We start from the raw sequence: 24,101 nt of genomic DNA, 5'->3' as shown, positions 1-24,101 counted from the left end.
CCTAATCTTGGCCATGAGGTATGTAGTTTCAGACCAAGCTACTAGTCTATTGAATACAAGAGTTGATTTATATTTGTCTTGGTGTTTGTGAATTCCTGAAACAATATGAGCTGTTTCATCAGTAAAGGGAATGCTCAGCCCTCATATCTTTGCTAAAGCCTTTGATAAAGTCTGCCATCGAAGGCTTCATTTGAAACTGAAGGCAATTGGAATTCAAGAGGGAGTGGTGGACTGGGTCACGTCTTTCCTAAAGGGAAGAAAGCAGCAGGTCAGAGTTTTTGGTGAAGGTGGCAGAGCTTACTACTCCAAAATAGCTGAGGTCTTAAGTGGGGTTCCTCAAGGAACAGTTTTGGGACCTACACTCTTCAATGTATATATTAATGACGCTCCAAGAACCGTTACAAGCAACCTTAGCCTGTACGCCGACGACTCGAAGCTCATTGGTCCTGTCGGAACTCAGCAAGGTGTGACCTCAATACAGTCAGATCTTGACAGCTTTGGCGAATGGGCCAAGATATGGAGGCTCGAGTTTAATGTCGAAAAGTGCAAGGTTCTCCATTTTGGAAGAAATAACTCACGATGGCAATACTCGATGTCAGCAAATGCTGGTGTGAGACAGCCACTCTCTGAGAGTCCCTCTGAAAGAGATCTGGGGGTCGTTGTAGACAAAGACCTTAATTTCAACTGCCACACCCGAGCTGCAGTAGCCAAGGCGAACCAAACTTTTGGTCTCATCAAACATACAATGACAAGTAGATCCCCTGCAATAATCACAGAACTTTACAAGAGCCTGGTGAGACCAAGATTAGAATTTAGAATGTGTGTTGCCACGCCAATTAATAAAACAGACCAGATGGCTCTCGAGTCTGTCCAAAGACGGGCGTCAAAATGCATAAAGGGGCTCAGAGACAAAGAGTATGCATGCCGACTGCAGAGCCTCAAGCTACCAACTCTGACATACCGTCAGCGAAGAGGTGATATGATAATGACCTACAAACTGCTCAAGTCTGACGACAAGGACCTCTTTCAGCCTGCCCAGTTGTCAAGAACCAGGGGTCATTCAGCGAAGCTTTTTCGGAAGCGTGCTAATACAAGGAAGAGGAACCATTTCTTCTCCAACTGCATCATAAGCCTCTGGAACGATCTGAGCAAAACAACAGTGAGTTCACCATCCGTTGACAGTTTCAAAGCCAATCTCAATAAGGAATGGGAAACCAAACTATGGCTAACGCAATGGGATGAAGCTGATGTCCCGTGGCCCTATCATCACTAACTGGCGTACACTGGACTCGTCCATATCGCTAGCAAGTGGGATTTAAGGTAATATCTTGGGTATGAGACATATTTTAGTTTTGGCATGAGGTATATGGTAGTAGGGTGTGAGATATATGGTAGTTTTAGACCTTGCTACTAGTCTATCAAACAGTTTGTGGTAATGAACTGTAAGTAAGGAGCAACCCAGCTCAATGGTAACCGAAACTCTAGAAAACGGTATTTTGATACAAGTAGATACATCAAGAGAACTAGATTTTAATGCTGATTTCAAATATATAAGTTTCATCAAGTTTAGTCCTACTCATCAAAAGTTACGCGCCTGAGAAAATTTGGCTGATTTTCGAAAAAAGGGGAAAAAAACCCCTAAAACTTATAGAACCTTAATGAAAATCACACATCAGATTCAGCGTATCAGAGAACGCTACTGTAGAGGTTTCAAGCTCCTATCTACAAAAATGTGGAATTTTGCATTTTTTGCCAGAAGAAAGATCACGTGTGCGTGTTTTTTTTTTTTTTTTTTTTTTTCAGGGGTGTTCGTATAGACCCAGTGGTCCGAGAATATAGTTGGTGGGCTAAATCGTATAGAAATTACAATTTATAGTGACCATTTCAATCTACGAAAAAAAATTGAGGGCAACAAGGCCCCCTCCCACGCTCATTTTTTTCCCAAAGTCACCTGATCAAAATTTTCAGATAGCCATTTTGTTCAGCATGTTCGAAAATATTATAAGTATGTCTTTTAGGATGACTTAATGTTATGAACTTTACCCAATGTTAACATATAGTATTGGTTATTGGGAAGTATATAGACGTTTTCAGGGAAGATTTTTCCTGGTAGTGGGTGGGGGGTGGTTGGTTGGGGGTTATGTGGGAGGATCTTTCCATGAAGGAATTTTTCATGGGGGAAGGGACATTGCTTTGAAGGGGACGCCAGACTTCCCAGCCTTATTTAACAAAAGATCAGAAATTAAATATAAAAAAAACAAGTTTTTCAGCAGCAACATCAAAACTTTAAACGAACAGAAAATATTACATATATGATTGGGTTCATCCCCTAGTCAATACCTTGCTCTTTAAGGCAAAGATTTTTAGTACTTTCATAAGAGCTATTTATTCTAATTAACGGCCTTTGTGATTAAGCGGTAATTTTTAAGAATTAGAACAAAATTTTAACTTTAGCTTAAACAGTGCTATATTGACGAGGAGGCGAACCCCCTAATATACGTATTAAAAATATATGAATATAGAATTTCGTTACGTAAGTTAATTCGTAAGTTACGTATATTTATTACTAATAAAAACGTTTGTAAATAAAATTAAACAAGTTTCAAGAAAGCCATTTAGCCAAATAAAAGTAAATTAATGTGCAAATTTTGTTTTAATTATTCATGTACGGTCAACCTGCATTTATTTAAAAATGTTCAAAATTTAAATAAAAAAAACAAGTTTTTTTTAACTGAAAGTAAGGAACGACGTTAAAACTTAAAACGAACAGAAATTATTCCTTATATGAAAGGGGCTGTCCCCTCCTTAACGCCTCGCTCTTTACGGTAAAGTTTGATTTTCTCACAACTCTATTTTTTTAAACAATAAAAAACTTTAGCGTAAAGAGCGAGGCGTTAAGGAGGGGACAGCACCTTTCATATAAGGAATAATTTCTATTCGTTTTAAGTTTTAACGTCGTTCCTTACTTTCAGTTAAAAAAACTTTTCTTTTTTTAATTTAATTGAATACAAGAGTCAAATTATGTTTGACATGGTCTTCATCAATTCCTAAGACAGTACAAGCTGTTTCATCAGCAAAAAAAAACACATTCAGTAAGTGCAAATGACACAGTAGGCTTTTGACTTGTACAGTTAGGGAAGGGGACAGTTGCCAAACTCTTGTTTGCAGCAGTTTTTTTTTGTTTTAAGCTAAGTTTTATTTATTCTTTAATGTTAGTACCTGCTGTATGTTTGTTTGCTATGATTGTTTATTTAATTTCTGTTCATTTTGGGTTTCATTTATTCATTAATAGTAAAATATATTTATTTGTTTTGAACTACATTTGCATATTCAATGTAAGTTCTGCTCCTTTAAAGATTTATTTATTCATTTATGTCAATACATGTTGTATGTTTGTTTACTACGATTGCTTATTTAATTTATGGTTGTTTTGACTTTGGATTATTATTAGAATTTATTTCTGCTTATCTTAATTTTAATACAGTGTTTACTTTTCTTTGAAATACTTGTAAAAAAAAAAAAAATCAATTTACCAAATAAGTACATGGACCAGGTTAAAACTTAGCTGTTTTTTTTGTAGTTATTATCCAATATTTTTCCATTGTATACTACAATAATGTTATTGTCATTTCCCAATTAAAAAATAATAATAATGCATCTCATTGACAAATTTTTATGCTAGAAGGCCTGATGTATGATGTCATATTCTTTGATCAGCTCATTCAGGGTTATTGGCCAACATTAAGAAAGATTGTTTCCTTATTATCTTACAAAACTGATTTTCTTACTGTGGGTTTAATACTACTATTATATAATTAATTAATTATATATTATATATAATTAATTATATATACTATTATATATTATATAATTAAATTTAATACTATTCTTTAATACTACTGAAAAAAAGGAGCAAAATTATGCTTCAATATTTTTGTTTGCAATGAGAGAACTATTAAACTTCATGAAACTTCATTTTTATAGAAGGGATAGTCCTAGTAAATTGGAATAGGATTATTTGACTGGAAACTGAAAACTCTAGTGGTCACTTTTAGGCAAAAATTTATAGGAGGGTAACCAGTCCCTTCCTGTGCTCTTTATTGCCCCTGGACATCCCCATAACACCCCTTAGTATCATATAGAAATTTGAGACTGCTATTTCCAGTGGGATCAAAAATCTCCAAGATTGCTCTTCTGAGGGGTGGGGGGATGTTGAGAACAATCCACACAGCCCAAGGACATGGGTCCCAAATTGTAAAATCATTCCATTCTTCACAGATACATTTTAGTAAAAAGGTGGTCCATTGTACTTTATCAGAACTGATATATTGCAAGGAATTTAAATCTTATTTTAGTAAAAAGGTGGTCCATTGTACTTTCTTAGAACTGATATATTGCAAGAAATTTAAATCTTTACTAGGTTACCTGGCACACGTTGCTGTGGTCTCAAAAGAAAGGAAATTCAAGGAAAGTTCCATTGGAAATTTGTCAATCCCCCGCAGAAGGTTCTTCTCCATGTTGATAATGATCTTATTTTTAAATTTGAATTATTTGAAGAATTCCCCCTGCAGGTAATTCTCCTCCAGAAATCCCTCTTTGCACAGAAATTCAGAGATTTATTGATGACAATTTTTTTTTTATAATTTTTGGAAGTGTATTAGATGACCGAATTTTTAATTAACTAGCCTGTAATTAACTCTCAAATGGATTAAGGTAAGGTAAGGTTACTTGAATATCCAGAAAATGGGAATAATTTGACTAGAACGAACTATCAAGTATTTGTTGGGTCTCCAATTTCAGTTAGCACAAAAAGTAGTAAGAGGACCCTGCGGTGAAAAAGTCTAAAACCTTTGCAAGAGTATGCTCGACAACTTCTTAGCGTTTCTTGGTGATTGGATGGACAGTGCAGTAATGCATACAGGAAATTTATATGTATGGATGTTTGAACATAAAAACTAGGACCATGGCCCTGCAACGCCCCATTTGCTCCATATACATTTGATGGGATCAAGTCAAGATTTCAAGATGGTCATTTAGTTCAAAACAGTTTAATGTCTAATAACGTGCTTCTGCAGATGGCATGCTTGGCGCAGCCCCATGGGTAAGGGTTCTAAATTAGAAAAGTTTCATTTTCCTAATTTTGGTTCTTTAAAGCCTTATCAAAAGATGATAAGAAGCTTCTGAAAATGCCCCTGTTGGTCTGGTTGACAAAAGTACAAAAAGTCAAATAATAGTTTTCAATTGTTTTTAGCCAAATAAATACATCAAGAAAGGTTCAAACTAAACTTGACAAAAGTAATTGTTTGTTTTTCGATTTCTGTTTGTTTCTCAAATAAAGAAATCGATTTAGGTCAGACGAGATCGGGAAATACCCAGCACTATTGCAAATTGCCTTTATTGATAAGCGCCATCATGCTTTATAATATGGTCATACCTTTATACAGGGAGAGAAATATGGAGTATTCTCCCCTTCCCGAGATTGGTTTAAAAAAACTGTCGGGTCTTGGGACCTAAATATACAGTTTTGTGAGATTTGGGCCCTGAAAACAAAGCCTCCAATTTACCCACCCCACATGACTTGTAACTATGGTTATGTTCAAGTGCAAATTGCTATTAACCTAGATGGGACCAGGAGTATAGCTAGAATCTAGAGTCTTGTTTTTTTTTCTATCTAGGTTGCCCCTCTAAAATTAATTAGATTATAACGAAAAAAAAGTCTGGATGCTTTGTTATAGGTGCATAAGGGGAGGCCCCTGCGGAGGGTAGGTGCCACCCCCCTTCCGTTTGCAAGTGCGCAAATTCTATAAACGTATTCTCCAGATATTGGGTCACATAGGTTGTTAAAATTCACCCCGCATGACTTGTAACTATGGTTATGTTCAAGTGCAAAGTGCTATTAATCTAGAAGGGACCAGGAGTATAGCTAGAATCTAGTTTTTTTTTTATCCAGGTTGCCCCTCTAGAATTAATAAGAATATAACAAAAAAAGTCTGGACGCTTTGTTATAGGCGCATAAGGGGAGCCCCCTGTGGAGGGTAGTTGCCACCCCCTTCCGTTCGCAAGTGCGCAAATTCTATAAACGTATTCTCCAGAGAGTGGGTCGCATAGGTTGTTAAAATTCACCCCGCATGACTTGTAACTATGGTTATGTTCAAATGCAACGTGCTATTAATCTAGACGGGACCAGGAGTATAGCTAGAATCTAGGGTCTGGTTTTTTTTTTTATCCAGGTTGCCCTTCTAGAATTAATAAGAATACAACGAAAAAAAGTCTGGATGCTTTGTTATAGGTGCATAAGGAGAGGCCCCTGTGGAGGGTAGGTGCCCCATCCCCTTCCGTTCGCAAGTGCGCAAATTCTATAAACGTATTCTCCCGAGGGTGGGTCACATAGGTTGTTTAAATTTAAAGGTCTTGACAACCTTATAAGGAGAGACCTTCCTATGATTGGTCAAGATATGCCTTGTTACTGCAAGTGGGAACCAGATTAGACATGGTTTAGCAAGATAGAAGAACGTAATTGACCTTTTATAAAAAAGTGGAAATAATTTATGTAATATCATGTGCAGCCTACAGAGAGTTCCAATCTTTAAAGGGGGACAGAGAATTTTTTCTAGATTGGGTAAAAAATATGGAAGAGGTGCATTTTTAGGATGCTTATTTTCAGTTCTTACAGAGGGAAGAGATGTCAATCTCCCTCTGATTAAATGGTGACTATAATATTATGCATACACTTCTTTATCTTTTAGGGACGTCTGTTGACGATGGAGTTCCAGATATGACAGTGATATCCTCCTTGGATGAGACTAAAATTAACAGGAATTTGAAAGCCAGATATATCAGGGATAAAATCTATGTAAGTCTATTAGATATACACAAACAATAATCATATACTTGAGTTTGGATGATGAGATACAGTATTCTATTTATTTGCTTTATTTTTACATTGCGTCCGCAAGTAAAGAGCGTCAGCAGCCTCGCATACAGGGGGAGAATTTCAACGGGGTAAACGGCCTAGTTCAGACTGTTGCTCACAAGAGCTTTCATCTTTTCCTTAGACGCTTTAACGCACTAAACAAGGGGTCTAAAACAAGGGCGGATTCAAGATTTTTTTTTTCGGGGGGGGGGGGGTTACTAATTTTTTACTCAGTGTTCGACTAATTTTACTGATTTTTACCTAGGGTTTTACTAATTTTCGACTTATTTTCAACTCGGTCAAAAATTTCGGAGGGGGGGGGGGTTCAAACCAGGTAACCCCCCCCTTGGATACGGCCTTGGTCTAAAATCCTTTTACCAAAGATGAAACATTAGAAATTAGTCATTGCTTAAAAAGTTGGGCCATCTAATGATTTAATCTCAGGACGAGGCTGGGTCTGGACCCATGTTTCTGCTTTTCAGTGGACGGGAATTGAGCCTACAAAAGTATGTTGCCGCGGCGATCTAAGATACTCAGAAGAGTCAGTCATTCGGCTAGTACATCTCTTAAAATCTCCTACAAATCTTTTTTTTTGGGGGGGGTAGGGGATATTATTTTCTTCTACCTATTTTTTCAGATTATTAAGTATTAAGAAAGTGGAGTTCCTCATCAGAAATTTAAACTTGCTAAATTTTAAAATAACTTCCTAACAATAAAAACTTCACTTTGCCATAATCAAGCAAGCTGAAATTATTTACGACGTTATTTTCGCTTTTCAAAAGACCGTGTCAGCAGCGTTCTTATTGGACATTCCATGGCAGAATCTTATAGGAAGTATTTATGGTGTGCAAATATTTCTAACTTTTTAAATTACCTAATGTTCTAAAAAATTATGTTAATGTTTAGAAGTAAAAAAAAAATGATGGAGATTAGAGCAGATACTGGCTATGATACTGAGAAAGGTAGTACAATTGACTCTCAGTAACTCGAAATCCTTGATATTTCGAATTATTTTCAATCCCCTTGGAAAAACCTGTCTAAGTTGAAGAAAAGACCATACATAGGCCTAACTCTAAATAATTTTGCGAAAGTCGAACTATAAGTAACTCGAAAAAAATCGTGGTCCCGTGAATTTTCAGTTAGCGAGAGTCGACTGTATTTTAAAAAACATGAATTCTTGAGAGGAGTGGAATAAATTCTGTAGAGGATATTACAAATCATAGTGCACAAAGCCATATAACTAACAGAGAAAAACAGAATAAAACTATAAACACAAATATTAAACAGCTTGACTAGCCTACTGGAGGGCATATAGAAGTACTTTCTGAGTTTGACTGGTTTTTGTATGTTGTATTTCTTTTCTGGACAGCATCTAGAGGGCTATTAACTATATAACTGGTCGATACAGTGATGTTACCAGCAGGGGCGTTCCGAGAATCATTACATTTGAGGAGCGATCTCCGTAAATTTTACTGAATCACTATCTTATTTATGCCAATTTTTTGCAGAAATCAAGAATTTCGCAAAATTTCGGGCAATTTTGCAATAACTTTGCCGAAAATTTACCGAATGCCAAAAATGTTGGAGGGGTGGTGCGGCCCTCCCCCCCCCCCTCGGGACGCCCCTGGTTACCAGTCTAAAGGAGCAGTCGCAACAGGTACTTACTATATTTGTAATAACACTTCTTAATATCTGCAATATCATTCGACATGAAAAGCAGCCAAAATAGCGAAAGGGCAAGAAAATGCAGGACTACCAAAGCAATATACATGGAACCTAGGATGCGTTGACTAAATTAATTTAAATTTAAATTTCGAAGTAACTATTAACTAACACCCCATAAGTTTTCCTAGTCTTATTCGGAAAACAGTCTTTCAGTAAAACTTTGCCTCCATGCAAATTTTGCCAATCAGTACTCCAAGATAAGTTTGGAGATTATGGTCAAGAGAGGGTAAATTTTTACCAAATCATATTATTGACTTACGAATAAAGTGAATATACCACTCAATGACTTTTTTTATGCTCTTTCCAAATATAATAATCATTTTTGTCGGAAATGAATTTTAACCCCACCCTATTTATACCAATTCAGGGTATATATTTGCACATTAGGGGAAGGGGGGTGCTGGCAAATTTTATTTCTGATATAAATGGGAGGTAAGTTTAAACTTTACCCCCACGCCCCTAATGTGCAAATATATACCCTGAATTAGTACATATAGGGGTGGGGGTAAAATTCATTTCTGACAAAAATGATTTTTATGCTTGGAGAGAGCATAAAAAAGGTATGGAGTGGTATGTTTACTTTATTCGTAAGTCAATAATATGATTTGGTAAACATTTACCCAAGAGATACGTGACTACTGAAAGATAGACAAATTGACTTTTGGCTTCAGCAGTTAAAAACCTGGAATTTAGTTTTATTCTTGTTCAATTTTAGTTTGATATGCTCATACTCCTCAGTGTGTATAAAAACGTCTTCAGGGTGGACACAACACCCCCATAGACGAGAGACAAGGGTTGTAAGTTATGCACCGGGGCATATAAGGTTTTTAGAACGGGTGGTCGCATAAACTTTAGATCAGAAGGGGCTTATGTGATTGGAAGTTGAAAGTTCTAGTGCCCTTTTTAAGAGTCAAAAGTAAATGGAGGGCAACCTTTGGGTCTAGAACCATCTTGCAAGTACTTATCCGCACTAAACAGGTTTTCTTTCTTTCCTAAAGTAAGATTTCAGCTAACAGAAAGGGGCGAAATTGCAGTTTAGCGGCTCTCCAGAAAAATAATAGCATATATTAAATACGTAACCTAACCTAGGTACCTTTTTTTGCCCCTTCAACTCCCACCCAAAAAAGTTTAAATCTTTGTCACGGAGTAAGCAATACCTCACTATGCAGCGAAAACCAAGCTCGTCTAAACCAATCCACGTCTAGAATCCTTTATCAACGGGAATAAAAACAAAATAAAAAAACACTTAATTAAATTAGTCTATAAACACATAAATAAAAGCAAAAAAACACAAACAATAAAAATTAACATCTTAATAAGGTCTTGTTTAATACTTTTTTTAATCTAGCTGAGTTTTATTTTTTGTTCCCATTGATTAAGGCTTCCAGACGTGAAGTCGAAATTTTTGGACATACATTATTAATAGTGGAAAAAAAGACTGTTATTTTCCACTCTCTTATTTGAAATGTTTATGTCCGTATTTCTACATTTTCCTTTCGTTAAATTTGCTGTAGAATGCACAGGTCGTAGCAGCGTTCTGCTGCGGTTCAGCATTACTATTATTAGAAGGTCGTGGAGAGGCCAGAGTGCCCTGTGTAATACCTTTATAAACAGGATTGGCGGAGTTAAACTATTAACATCAGGAGATGCAGAACTCTTGGCCTGAGCATTCAGCTTCCTATACATACCACTAAAGGCCTTTATAGCTTAAAAGTTTAAACTGTGACTTTAAGCAGCAGTAGAATTTGATGATATATGCGAGAGTTGAATGCTCTTAGAGCATCTTGACCAGCAAAATATGTGTTTTCAGAGTATGTTACTGTAAAACCAAGAATCTTTCAGATACAGCAAAATAATTTTGATATAAAAACAGTAAAAAATTTCTCAACTGTTTCTGAGAGTGAGATAAAAATGACTTAACATATTTTCGAAAAAAAAAAGAGTTTAAATATTGTGAGAATCAAATAATGTTGAAGAAATAGGGTCAACTCGATTGATAGACTTTGTATAGTCAAAAGGGATGGACTGTAAATTGAAGTTTCATTGAAATTTAAGCAAATACAGAAATCTGTACAATAAACACGCGAAGTTGAGGCAAAACACGAATTTATTAGAATAACTGTAAATATATATTTGTTTTAATATGGTGTTTTGGTTTTATTATTCTATTTGAGTTTATAATTTTTTCATACAACAGTAAATATTCCGACTTTGGAATCGCCATAGCCTATATATACTGATAACACGGAATTTAGTGCTAAAGATTATCTTTGTCCTTTCAGACTTACACTGGATCTATTCTCATTGCCATCAACCCCTACAAGCAAATGGACATTTATGGAAGTGTGAGTTCTTTTCTACTTATTCAAGACCTGTATCTATGAGAAATAAATCGCCAAAATTTGTCAATTATTCAATTGTACAAGACCCTTCCAAAAAGACATCAATCAATTAATCTCAGAGATAGGAACAAGGCTAAAAAGAGCAGAAGAAATACTGAATCAAATAAGCACTTTTTGGCGGAGGTTCTTGGCGGAATTTCGGCTTTTGTATTTTTCGCTTTTTTTCTGTCCTGTGGCTGATATCAAGGCCATACCCAAGATTTTTTTTTTCGGAGGGGGTTTTACTAAAAAAAAAAATTTTTTTTTGGGGGGGGGGGGGGTTACAAAAAAAAAATAAAAAACGCAAACAAAATTTGTTTATATCCATTTTATTACGTTTTTACGAGTCAGATTAAAATTTCGGGAAGGGGGAGGGGGTTTCAAACTGGGTGACCTCCCCCCCCTGGATACGACCCTGGCTAATATTACCCTGGTTTTCTCTGTTATTTAAATTTTTTTTCTTGTTTGTCATACGTCATGTATAGCCAGTATGGTGCATTATTGTATTTATGTATTTGTGTTGGATTTATTGTATTATTGATTCATTATTTTATTCATATGTATTTATGTGCATTATTGCCCTCTGAAGCAATAATCTGATTTGACATCTTATCAATTACTCGATTGCACAAGATTCTTTAAAAAACATATCTGTCAATTAATCTCAGAGATAGAAACAAGGCTAAAAAGAAGTAGGCAATTTACATCACATGTGTGGTAAAGTACGCAGAGGAACTCAATCAAATTTTAATTCGCGACTGATAGTCGCAGGTAGAATATTCCGGGTCCCGTCTTCCATTGGTATAATTTTTATTGAATCTAAATAATTTCTGAAACTGCCCTTGTGAAATTTTCAATGGTTTTGGGATGTAGCAATCCCCCTCAACACAATAGCCCCCTCCCCCCGAAATCCTAATTATTTCCGAACATCTGGACATATCGTAATTACGATAAAGACAAATTTTTCTCATTGCCCCCTACTCCCGAAAAAGATTCCTGCATGTGTACATGACCATACCTATATTTGTTAGAAAGTAATTGTACCATTAATCATACAGCTTTACTATAATTGCGACAAACAATGTACATTTCTTGCCTATAACAATGTTTTTATACTGTTTGTTAGCAATTCGAATAGGATTCCTTTGGCATACTTTTAGATGACATATATTTTAGGTGGCAAGTCTGTTAAGACTGCTACTCTCTTTTGCCAATCCTTTGGAACACATTGGCATGTTAAGTTATGTTCTGTTTCTTCTTATCAATCACCCTCATCCCCAAAAGATATGTAGGTTTTTAGGCAGATAAAAAAAGAATGTTTTACGTCTACTTTTCTCTTTTTTACACATTTTTGAGTTAAAAATATGCCATTTGAATTTATGCTACCCGCAATTTCACCGTAATTATTACAAACAATACATATTGTTATTAGTATAATAATACCGAATTATTAAAAAGTAGGTCTTTGGGGTTATTTGAGTAGTTTCATATATTTCATCAATTCAATTCTGTTTCTAACCATGAAATACCTCAGGACTGATACAATTCCAACACTGATACGAGAATATTCCTGCTTGGTACTCACGAAGTTGCCCGACATTAAGCACTTTAAGTTTATTATAACATGCCTCAGTGTCATTGACTTTTTCTAAGTATCCACCAATAAGTCGTATAGCCTGTTTCTCAAGAATTTGTACTCGTTTAAAATTTGCACTAAAACTGCTTTACCACAACAAACAACAATATGAGGTATAAGGGTGGACTGAAGCATTAAAAAAAAGTAATTAAATTTGTGGTGGTACGTAATTCTTTAAATTTCGAATTGCTCCAACTCCTTGCGTGATTTTTGTTGCAGTGGCATTCCTATGTTGTTCATATAAAATATTGCAATCTAGATTGAAACCAAGATGTCACGCTTTGTGCAATTATCTAACTGGCTCTTTGGCAAACAAATTTTTCCATTAATGTCCAGGGGTTCACCTACTTTTGAATATGAAATAAAACTAGTTTTTGCAATATAAACAGCTTAAAACTGGTACAAAGATAGAAACTTTTTAAAACGCGATTAGCCTTCAAATTCAAACTGTTTAAAATCCGACTAGAATCAGTTAAAACAGTTTCACCATAAAACGAAGTCAGACAAAAATCTGGCAGGTAGAACCTCATCATATCAACGTATAGCAAATACAGAAAAGGACTAAGCACCGATCCTTGTGGAACTCCACAAGCCACAGGAAATGGGACAGAAGTGACATAATCAATCATAAAATTCACAAACCTACCATTCAAATAACTTTCAAATCATTTTAAGCAGTCTCCTTTTATACCTCAACATTCCAATCTTCTCAATGAAACACTAAAATCAACTGTATCAAAAGCTTTTTCTGAATCAAAGAATGCTGTTAGAGGATTTTCACCCCTTTCTAGACAATTATTTACGAAATCAACGAGGTGAATAGCAGCATGACTAGCAAAGTGGCCTCTCCGTGAACCAAACTGCGTCTCACTTAATAGGCCATGCTTCGTAAGATGACCATAAAGGCGTTGGTGGACCACTTTCTCAAGTATCTTGGAGAACAACGGCAATATTGAGATTGGTCTCCAGTTACCCATATCAAAAGAGGTATTACTTTAGCTTGTTTCAAGGTATCTGGGAAGGTGCCTGTTGTCAGGGATATGTTAATAATACGTAACAAGGAAGGAATTAGATACATCATTATAGCTTTAAATGGCCTTAGATTTATACCATCAATCCCAGCAGAATTTGATTTAATATTCTTAACAATTTTTATAACCTCATCACTTGTACATTTTTCAAACAAAAACTCCAATCCTTCCACTCAATCATCCACAAATTTATCTGAAATAAATTTTTTTTATAGCACCCTCATGAACTGAAGATCCCATTTTTGAATAAAAATGACCGAAGTGATTGACGACAACAACTTTGTCACTTACAGACGTGCCATGAGTTTCAATACGAGGAGAATGACTGCAATTTTTTCTTCTCATGAATTCATTAATAACCTGCCATGTTGCCTTAGTATCACCCTTGTGTTCGCTGAATTTTTCCCAAAAATACCACTTTTTAGCATGGCGTCGCAGGAAGTTTACTCCGTTTCTTGCCTTTCTGAACTCCTCAAAATCAGTCGGATCCTGAGTATTTAGAGCTTGTTCGTATAGCAGATTTCGTTTTTTCTCTCACTTATGATTTGGTCAGTTATCCATGGCTTTCGTGGTTCATTCTTCTTCTGTCTGACAGCTCGTACGAGACACGTTTTATCATAAATTGGTTTTAAAATAGACATGAATGTCTTGTAAGAAAAGAAGCATCAGTTATTTCCAACACAGTGTCCCAGCTGAGATAGCTCAGTCCCTCGGGAAATTTATTCAGGTTTTTATTTTTAAGCGCACGCACCATTATTTTCTTTGACCTAGTATAAACTTTTTTAAGACAAGTTAACTGAGTCACAACTGGGAGATTGTCTGAACCGGATGCACAACCACATCTCCTCAACTATGATTCAACTTAGAAGAACCAACAAAAATATTATCAGTGAGAGTTGCAGAGTCACTTGATATACGGGGTGGAACACAAACTAAGGGGTAAAGATCATTTGAAATTATATATTTTAAAAAAATATCAAAATTTAGCTGTAAGAATTAAGAGGTTATAATTAAAATCTCCCATACATATAACATCCAATCCTGTAGAAGAAATACATCGAAGCAACCCATCAAAACCATCAATAAACTCATCCAGGCGAGCACTGTGCACCTTATACACCATACTAACCCAAACCTTCTTTTTTTCAATCTCAATTTCATGAGAAAAACTTTCTATTTTACTTTCAATCCAAATCCCCAAATCATCTCTAATTAAATACTTTAAATTTTGCTTTATTAAAAATCCCAATCCACCACGGCTCATAGATGTTCGGTTACTTGCTTCAAAATAATAACCTGAAAAAAATAAGCCTAGAGAGATTGGCCAGAATTTAAAAATGTTTCACAAATACCTACAACGTGTAATTTGAAGAAGATCCTTCAATCAAGTGGAGCAAATCAAAATACCCAGTAGTTAGATGGCAATTCTAAGAACAAAGGCAAAGTCAATTGCCCCTTTCTATTTCAGATGGTCTAATATACGAACTCTCACGGAGAGGTTTAAAATTTGCAACAGGAAAATCCGTACGACCAGCTTGGGCCTCCAAATGGTCCGTCCTCAATACGAAAAGGACTATTCATAAATCTTGCTAGAGATTGAGCATCATTCAACATCACAAAGGAAAATAAAACTGACTTTCAACATAGCAAAGAAGAAGAAAAAAAGCACAAAATAAGTAAAACAAATGAAATATGTAAGAAAAAAACTGAATACACAACGAAAAAGGAAAAGGAACAGAGAGAAAAAAAACACACAACTAACAAACAAAACCGACTCGAAGATTTAGAGGGCGTCCGTAAGTGATCTGATTCGCACGGGATTTAAGTCACTTTGCTCTCGTTTGAAAATGCGGCCACAATAAGTCCAAGCGTTCTTAGCACCAAATCGATCCCTAGCCCCTTCTAGTACCGATTTCTTCACTTTAGTAAGGTATTCACTAACGAAGATACCAGATTTTGCAAGTTTCGATTTTGCTTTATAAACTGCGTAAGCTATATCTTCGTTCCCGAATTTCACCAGTACTGGAGCCACCGTACTCGGTGATTGCGTATTTGATGTGGCATTTAAGATTCTGAACCGATTCACCGCTAACAAGTGTGTAGATGACACGCTGCTGACTCACGTTCGTTGTATAACGTTGAGTACTGTTGAGCCTAGACTGGTCTCAAGATTTTGCTTTACACCAAAAAACATCAACGAATCAAGAAGTTTCTCCTGTTCCAAATCATAAATTTTTTGCTCAACACTTTCAATTCTACGCTCCAGAGACTGAATCTGACTTCTCAAACTGTTTAAAAAATTTTGTACTTTTTGGAACTTCCCACTATACTCAAGGATAATTAAGTCGTAAATTTGCGAAACAATCAGTTCTGTGTCAACGAGGTTTTGTTATTTTGTGCCGGCTGATTCAGCAACTTTTTCTTGAACCTTTTTTTCAATGACTTTAACAATGTCAGTACGAATTTTGTCAACCTCAGCTTGTGTGGAAACAAGTTGATTATGGAGAGCAGAGGCATTGCATGAAACAGTAGCCGTTTTACTCGATACTTCCCAATATCTTTTCCTAACAAATTCAAGGTAAATGTATGGATTGCTCTCGTTTTCCCGAAAGGCGTGATTTATGCCCTTCCGTGTTCGCTTTGAGGCGTCGGCATAATTATCTTCAAAAGATACAAGATTCTCAGCTATCAATACATGAAAATCATGAGATCCGTAGCAACAAAAAAAAAATCAAAATTGTTCACCAGTGCTATCCAAAGAATGAAAAGGTCAGTTGTAACTTTAATCCTTTACAGTATTGTGACACTTCCGTAATCACTGAGTTAATTATATTTTCAAGCTCAAAGAAACCAGATCAAATATGTGTTCACGCCAGTTCAAATATGTGTTCACGTGACTCGTCGATTTTGGATACTTTTTTTCTAAATTAAAAAAAAAATTTTAAAAAATTGTACCGTAATTATTATAAACAATATGTGCTTTCCGTCAGTAATAACATTTTTATAATGGTGGTTAACAGACAAAAAGTTGCCTTAGCTCATGTGTTTTTAGAGGTTTTTTAAGTGGCAAGTCTTTTGAATGATTCTCACTCTCTTTTGTGAATCATTAGGAAGTGATCAAGGAATTAAAGGGGATTAATTTAGCTGAAACTAGTAATTTAAATTCATGACAGGGTCCACTCCTCACCACCTCTCAAGAATTCTCAACATTTCTATAATTTTCTCCATAATTTCTTTTATTTACTTTTATATAATTTTTCTAATTTTAATTTTATATGTTGGTAACACTCCCCAACAAATGTATGTTTAATAGTTTAGATAGCATTGATTTTACTCAATGAGTATATTTTTCTGGTCGTAGCTAAAAAGAATCCTTAAAAGACATGATCATTTGAACCATTCTTTTTTTTGCGTGTATCACGGCTTGTGCCGCGATACGTGCGTGTGTACGTGTACAGTTCCGTTTAACGGGAAAACGCAGGAAATGCTTTTCAATATTTAACTGCATTTGGGAAAACGCAATCTGAAAAGTATAGTTTTCGCTGAAAAATGGACTTTTGACAAGGTCAGGTTATCTTTGAGGTGCTAACAGTTTTCTATAGTAAACAACTTGAAGTAGAATCTATAACTGAAAGGAGGTCATTTTCAAATATATGATTTTGAATGTTCATATACTGTTCTTTTGCTTGTGATCCTTCCGCATTGTAAGCGCGTTGCTTCACAGATCCTTGTCACTTCTATTCGGGGGGAAATGGGTTTTCCGCCAGATGCAGTATTCAAAATGCTCAAACTCGTATAGCTTCATAATTGTATTGCAATTATGATGTTTTGTGGTTTTTGTATGTGTTGTAGATTTTTGCGGTAAATATATGTAAATCTCTTACCTAGCATACTATGAAATCAGATTTGATACTCGTTGACTGTTTGAATACATGGTCCTCTTCTTTTTTAATGAAGAAAGAAAAGATGTTAATTGTAACCTTATTGGCATACATTTAAAATCATTTTATTTTGTTCTGCTGAATTGGGAGGATGTGCCAAACTATTAATAAAACTTTGTTTTATTTTCACACCCAGTGCCATCTGTACTGTTCAACGAACTTGCCTTTTTCTAAAATAGTGAATTAGAACCAAGGCTTTTACACATCTTTGAATAAGGTATAGTTTTTCCGAATCGCATTTGTGGAAGTCTAAAAGGTGTTGTCCCCTAATTCTCGCCTTTGTCTGTAAGGGAAATGTCATAATAAACTCGTGCGTTATGAAAGTTACAAAGAGTAAACTTTTTAGAGTTGTTTTGAACCAAACCAAAATTGTTGGCTCCTATTCTCGACTTAAATAAAACAGCTGTTTATGGTCCTGGCAACTGGATCTGACCTCTGGATTTCTGAATGACCTGACCAAGGGCGTATCCAGGATTTTTGTTCGAGGGGGTGGACTCCAGAGAGAAATTAAAAAAAGAAATTTAATTTGTTTATATGTATTTTTTTTTTACGTTTATATAAGTGGGACAAAAATTGGGGGGGAGGCGGGGGGCACAAAACCTGAACTTTTCCCCTGGATACAGCCTTGAACCTGACTGAATCCGACCTGTGATTTAAGCGTCAAGTAGCTCGGATGAAATTTTATTATTAATTTTGTTTATTTTTCTTCCAGGCTCATGTAAACCAATATAGCGGTCAAAAAGTTGGATCTCGAGAGCCGCATATTTATGCAATAGCTGAAGCGGCCTATAGTTCTTTGAAGCAGCAAAACATGAACCAGTCAGTTGTCATCTCAGGCGAAAGTGGAGCAGGAAAAACTGAATCGAAAAAGCTAATACTTCAGTATTTGTGTAGCGTAACAAGTCAGCTCACGAGCTGGATGGAGCATCAAATTATGGAGGCAAATACTATCCTTGAAGCATTTGGTGAATATAACACACCTTTAACTAATATTTGGTTCTATTTTAAATCACCGAAAGAATTCAAATGAAGAAGCATAATTTTATAGTAAAATTCAATGATTTACTGAAATCGATTGTTTCAATGTTTATGTTTCAATATGTCCACAAGACGGAACAGAATAATGTTACAGGCTGCGTTTACTGCACTGTCTAAGTAAAGAGTGAAGTGACATATGTATGTTATTTGTTTTTCAGCCCACTTTGCATGGAAGGAATTGTCATGAAATCGTCGGAAGGGGTTCTTTTGATTGGAAATTGAAAATATAGTGCCATTTAAGAGTCAAAATTGATTGGAGGGACACAGCCCCTCTCCTGCAAGCTTCTTAGTTTCCCTCCCCCTCAACCCGATCAAAAATTTGAGATAGCTGTTGTGTTGAAAATAGTCGATTGGTTCAATGACCGGGATATACATGAATTCCTACATCCCCTGGGGCAAGGGCTGTAACTTATGTAAGTTGCCTATTGTTTGCAAATAGGTTATATTACTTTTGTTGGGGGGGGGGGGTTGTAGAACTAAATCAAAAGACACCATTTGCACCCAGGATGTCAAGAGGGCGTATCTGCGATTTCTCACAAATGACTAAGAGTAGTTAGTTGTAACTTTCAGGGAATATTAAGGTAGATATTGAACTAAATCAAAAGACAATATGTTTATCTAGACTGTCAAAGAGGTGCATCTGTGATATATCAGAAATAGCTAAGGATATATAAGTTAAAACTGTAAGGGAGCACTCGGAGAGGTGGACTGTTGAACTAAGTCAATGGATAAACATCCAGGTTGTCAAAACGCGTATCTACAATATCTCAGGAACAGCCAAGGGTATTAGGTGGAACTTTCAGAGAATGTTGAAGGGGATGTTGAACTAGATCAAAAGATACTGCATGCATCTAGGTGGTAAATATGCGTGTCTGCTGTGTCTCAGGAACGGCAAAGGGCATTAAGCTGACACTTTCAGGGAACGTTAAGGGGAATTTGATCTGAATCTATCATCAAAATTGTGTATCTGCATAATCCTAGGAATGATGTAGGGTATTACGTTAGAACTTTCTGGAAATGTTGAGCGAGATGTTGAAGAAAATCAGTAGGCTACTCATTCCGTGCATCCAGCTGTCAAAAGAGTGTGTCTACAACGGCTAAAAGAGCGGAACAGCTAAAGGTATTAAGTTTAAATTTTAGGAGTGGAATCTTGAAGAAAATTTTGAACTAACTTCAAACAAACAAGATCCTCCATTGATATAATAGAGGATGTGAGTTCAATCAGTCTGTGGTGATACATGTTGAGCTAAAGACATCAACAACTGTGAATAAGTAAATTCTTTCATTTCCCATTGTTTTCGGTTATGGTTTCGCATATTTTACTGCATATTTGGCTTATTCTTTTGTATAATATTCAATTAAAAATACAATTCAAATGAGGACAAATATTCATACGAATAAAAATTCATAAAAATGTAAACATTGCTTTTATGTGCATCAGGCATTTCGATATTAAGCTTGAACCATCTCTTACATACGATTTTCAAAATATTACTTTTATTTTGTGTATTAAGCTCTTTTCAGGCACCTGTTTAATGCCAACAAATTGTAATGTTAATTACTTGATTTCTTTATTTGTTAAAACTTGAGTTTTCTTAATCAAGATAATGAATAGTTCCGTTTTGGCTAGTTAGTTGATTTATAAACTGCAGGTCCCGCGGGTAGCAAAATTATGGGACTAGTGTTTCAAAATCAATGTTGCCCAAAGAACTTTAAATTTCGATAAATTTGACCAACACTTTTCGTCCGTAAAAATTCGTCCGTAAAGATTTTAATGCAAAGCTAGAGGTCCAATATAAAAGAGAGAAAGGTACACTCAAAAATCTCTGGTTTACTTTTGGTTTTAAATTCATTAAACTAAGAATTGGCAGAAAGCACTCTGTCCACTGGAAATAATTCTGGTATACCCACACCCCGACTGAAATAGCTGAATAAATTTACGTTTTCTTCATACCTTTGACCTCCTCTTAAAGCCTCCTTATTAGACCAAGAATAATGAAGATAGGCAAAAAGACTTCTGGCACGAAGGTATATCCTGAATGAAAAAGACTCCAACTCCAAAAAAAAAGATTTATAAACCATCATAGCTCCCAAAGTAAGTGTCTCCCGAATAATAAATATTACGAATCCAGAATTCCTGTCATCGAACCTCATGTTGAAGCAACGATATTTGGAATCGACTTGTCAAAGGCCTCTAAATGAGATCTCTTATGACTATTTATCAATGCAAGGAATTGCCCTATCTTAAAGAGGCTGAGGTAATGCATATTAGCATATTTATTTTTAGATTCAAACTCGTTGGGTTGTGGATCGTGTGAAAGCTCTCCATCTCTTTGACATAATTCTAGGTTAGTTTACTTAAAAGGTTAGTTTACCGAGAACCCAGCCTGAATGCACCAAGTAAATCCTCTTTTTTTATACTGTTGACCTCTTAAACCACCCTCCCTCAACCAAAAATAAGGAACACTAGGAAGAAGGTTCCTGGTAGCAAGGTCGAGTTTTTCTTTCCCAATACGTTCTTGACTGTATAAACTATCATACTTGTCAAAGAAGAAATATCGCAAATTCAGTTGCTGTCCTAGAACTCCCACCCAAAACAGCAATGTTTGAAATACACTTATCAAAAGCTTTCAAAAGTCACATGATATATTAGAATGTAATGTGAATCTCAACCATTAGAGGCTGAGTTTGTACAAAGAAAGTCTGTTTTGCTTTTACTTCTGAAATTGTCGAAACATACATAATTTGAAAGCTTGATGTCCAACAGCAAGATTGTGGTATAATTTCCCGTACTTGGACTGAACGGTGCAGATTATCCGTCTTTTTTCAATCGCCACCAGCCTCCTCTCAAACCACAAAATCTACTGGGTTAATTTCTCCCTTTTTTCTGAATCCTAAGACTAAACTAGAAATTAAAGAAATATTTTCTTGATGGCCCATATACATTCAGGATGAATGATCATACACCCTGGTTTAGGTATGCTATACAGATTGAAGTCTGTGTTGCAAAGAAGAGGAGAGCTGCCAAGATTTGATCAACAATAGTTGATAGAGAGCAAATAAATCACTGATATTGTTTACCTCTAAAACTCTCATACTAGGCAAGAAAAATTTGCTGATAAGGTCTGCTGAATCTTCAGCTAATTTGAAAAAAAATCCCAAACTTTGAAAAAAAGTGGTCGAAACTCCTGGAAAATGTTGGGGAAAACCTTTTACTGGAGGGAATTAGCCTGGTATGGGAAGTTAGCCAAGCCATGAAAGCCTTGATACCAGGCCTTTTTTCCCGATGATCTGTGCATCAATAAAATTTTTGATGACATAATAATCAGCATAATCTGACACTTTATCTGTCACTCTTCTTTCTAATCAAAAACTCAAATTTTATTTGCCATCGTGGGGTGGCCACACAAGAGATGTGTGTATATAGAGACAAAGCATTGTTAGAGATTAGAATTGATCTGAAATCAGGAAACGTTTTTTAACTCAAGTCAACTTTTCTCTAGAGAATTACATATTTTCTAATAACAGGATTCTATCAATAGCTTTGATCAACAACAGTCTAAGACGCTGATATTCACTCTGTCTTACATCATCTTCATATTTATGACCAAAAACATCTACCGGAATTAGTTTACATTAATCTACCCTTTAGATTGTTGTTTCAAACCTTCTGTGGTATATCTGATTACTTCTAAAGTGGTTTGAATTACATCGTCCCATCTTAGTTAGGATAGTATCTTGAAAACCAATAATATGCCCTCTCGCTTATGTATCTTCTGTCATAGTAGTTCTGCTGTAACAGGCCAAACAGCCCCTAAGTACGACATGAAGACTATATATTTGTCAAATTTTCTTTACCTTAAAAAAAAGACATATGAAGAAAAAAAATAAAGATAAATATAGAAAATAAAGAAATAAAGAAAATATAGGAAAAATTCTAAAATCAGGACTTAAGTTGAAAAAGAAATACAGATAAAATGCTCTGTTAAAATAAAAACAAAAGTGAAAATTTTCTTAATGCATTGGAGCTAAAATTTCTAATCCTGCAAACTATAATGCATATTGCGTAATAGGAGAAGCAATCATGATGGGGAAAACTTTAGAAGCTATCTGATACTAGTTATGAAATGCTTTATGGAAGCAAGATATTAAAATCTGAAAGATGAAAAAATTGGAGTTATTTGCAGACTTAAACCAAGTCTGAAAAGCAAACTTTCTTTAAATGTCAATTCTGGTCTAATTTTTGCGCAAATTTACCGTAAAATGGCTGTTTTGGAAAATCATGTTTTAAAAAACTAATTACTTCTGCCAGACTGAAAATGGCAACTTCACCTCGTTTCAGTAATGACATTACAAAAGAAGCACCGTGACCACTTTTAGAATCATAAAACAACAATAACTCAAACATACAGCCTATTGACATGATTCCTAGAGACCCTTACTGTTTAATTGAAGTTTCTTTTATGTGTCTTATAACGTTTCCTTTTCAAAAGAAACTGTAGCAGACTTTTACCTCAGGTATAAACAACAACGCCATCTCTTAAGCGACCTGCTGTTTAACTTGGCTTTCTATTTACCCAAAATAGTTTTTGCCTAATAATGGGCATGGTAACTTTCTAGAGAAACTCGTTTTCTAAAAGAAATATTCTGCTAAACTGAAGATAGATCAGTAGATATACCTGTAAATGTTATTCCTAAACGTGTTTTATGTTGAATCAAAGCTTTTCTTCACTCTTTTGGCAATGTTTTCTTCAAGCAAGCCTACAAACTACGCATGGTCTTTTTTAAGAAAATACTTTGGACGCTCAGCAATAACTTTAATATACCCAGTAATAGGTATTTATTTGATTTTTAGTGAGGAATCCTGCGTAATTGAAGTTAGCTCATGTATTCAATAATATTAAGTATTAATGTTGCTAATGTAAAACTAATCCCCCCCCCCTCCTCTGCATTCCAGTGTAAATTCTGTACAGAGTTCATCAAAGCCCATAGCTATTTTCTGCTGTAGGCTACAACTTATCTTTGGGAGCTAAAACTTGTCAATTTACTTGAATTGCTATTGACCTTTGGATTAATTACTTTTATGAAGTCTGTTTCTCATCTAGTGTACAGTAGAATGCCACTAATAGAGCTGCCACTAGGTTGATACAAATTTCTAAAATGCTGGTAAAAAAATAATTATTGAAGAAGCAAAGCAATACTAAATTTATAATTTTGGTGATTTCTTCTTGAAAGCAGTAAAAAGTATATAGTTTTCGATTACCCAAGCTTTTGGAAAAAAACCTATGGTGACCATCCTAGAAGAATAGCGGTCATTCTAATACCGATTATGAGAGCACGTACTTGATGCTAGCACTATGTATGGAAATCACTGACTTAGATGCACGGGTAGGCGCAGTTCCGTCCCTTTTGTCTAGGGTGGGGGGCTTCTCCAGA

At 35.5% G+C, this 24,101-nt stretch overlaps 1 protein-coding gene across 1 annotated transcript in view; it reads left to right on the top strand.

Moving 5' to 3' along the window:
* Myo81F (unconventional myosin 81F) overlaps window positions 1-24,101 on the top strand; it is a 181,788-nt gene that overhangs the window by 3,375 nt on the left and 154,312 nt on the right. The window contains exons 2-4 of the mRNA XM_089091950.1: window positions 6,747-6,853; window positions 10,921-10,983; window positions 18,340-18,592. Of these exons, the coding sequence (XP_088948076.1) occupies window positions 6,747-6,853; window positions 10,921-10,983; window positions 18,340-18,592 (423 nt within the window). The remainder of the gene's footprint in view (window positions 1-6,746; window positions 6,854-10,920; window positions 10,984-18,339; window positions 18,593-24,101) is intronic.

Source organism: Artemia sp. Qi Xiang Cuo, chromosome 7, assembly GCF_049724085.1.
Source record: "Artemia sp. Qi Xiang Cuo chromosome 7, ASM4972408v1, whole genome shotgun sequence".
Lineage (NCBI taxonomy): Eukaryota > Metazoa > Arthropoda > Branchiopoda > Anostraca > Artemiidae > Artemia > Artemia sp. Qi Xiang Cuo.
Note: the sequence above shows the minus strand (reverse complement) of the source record. Positions and strands in the feature narration are given on the sequence as shown.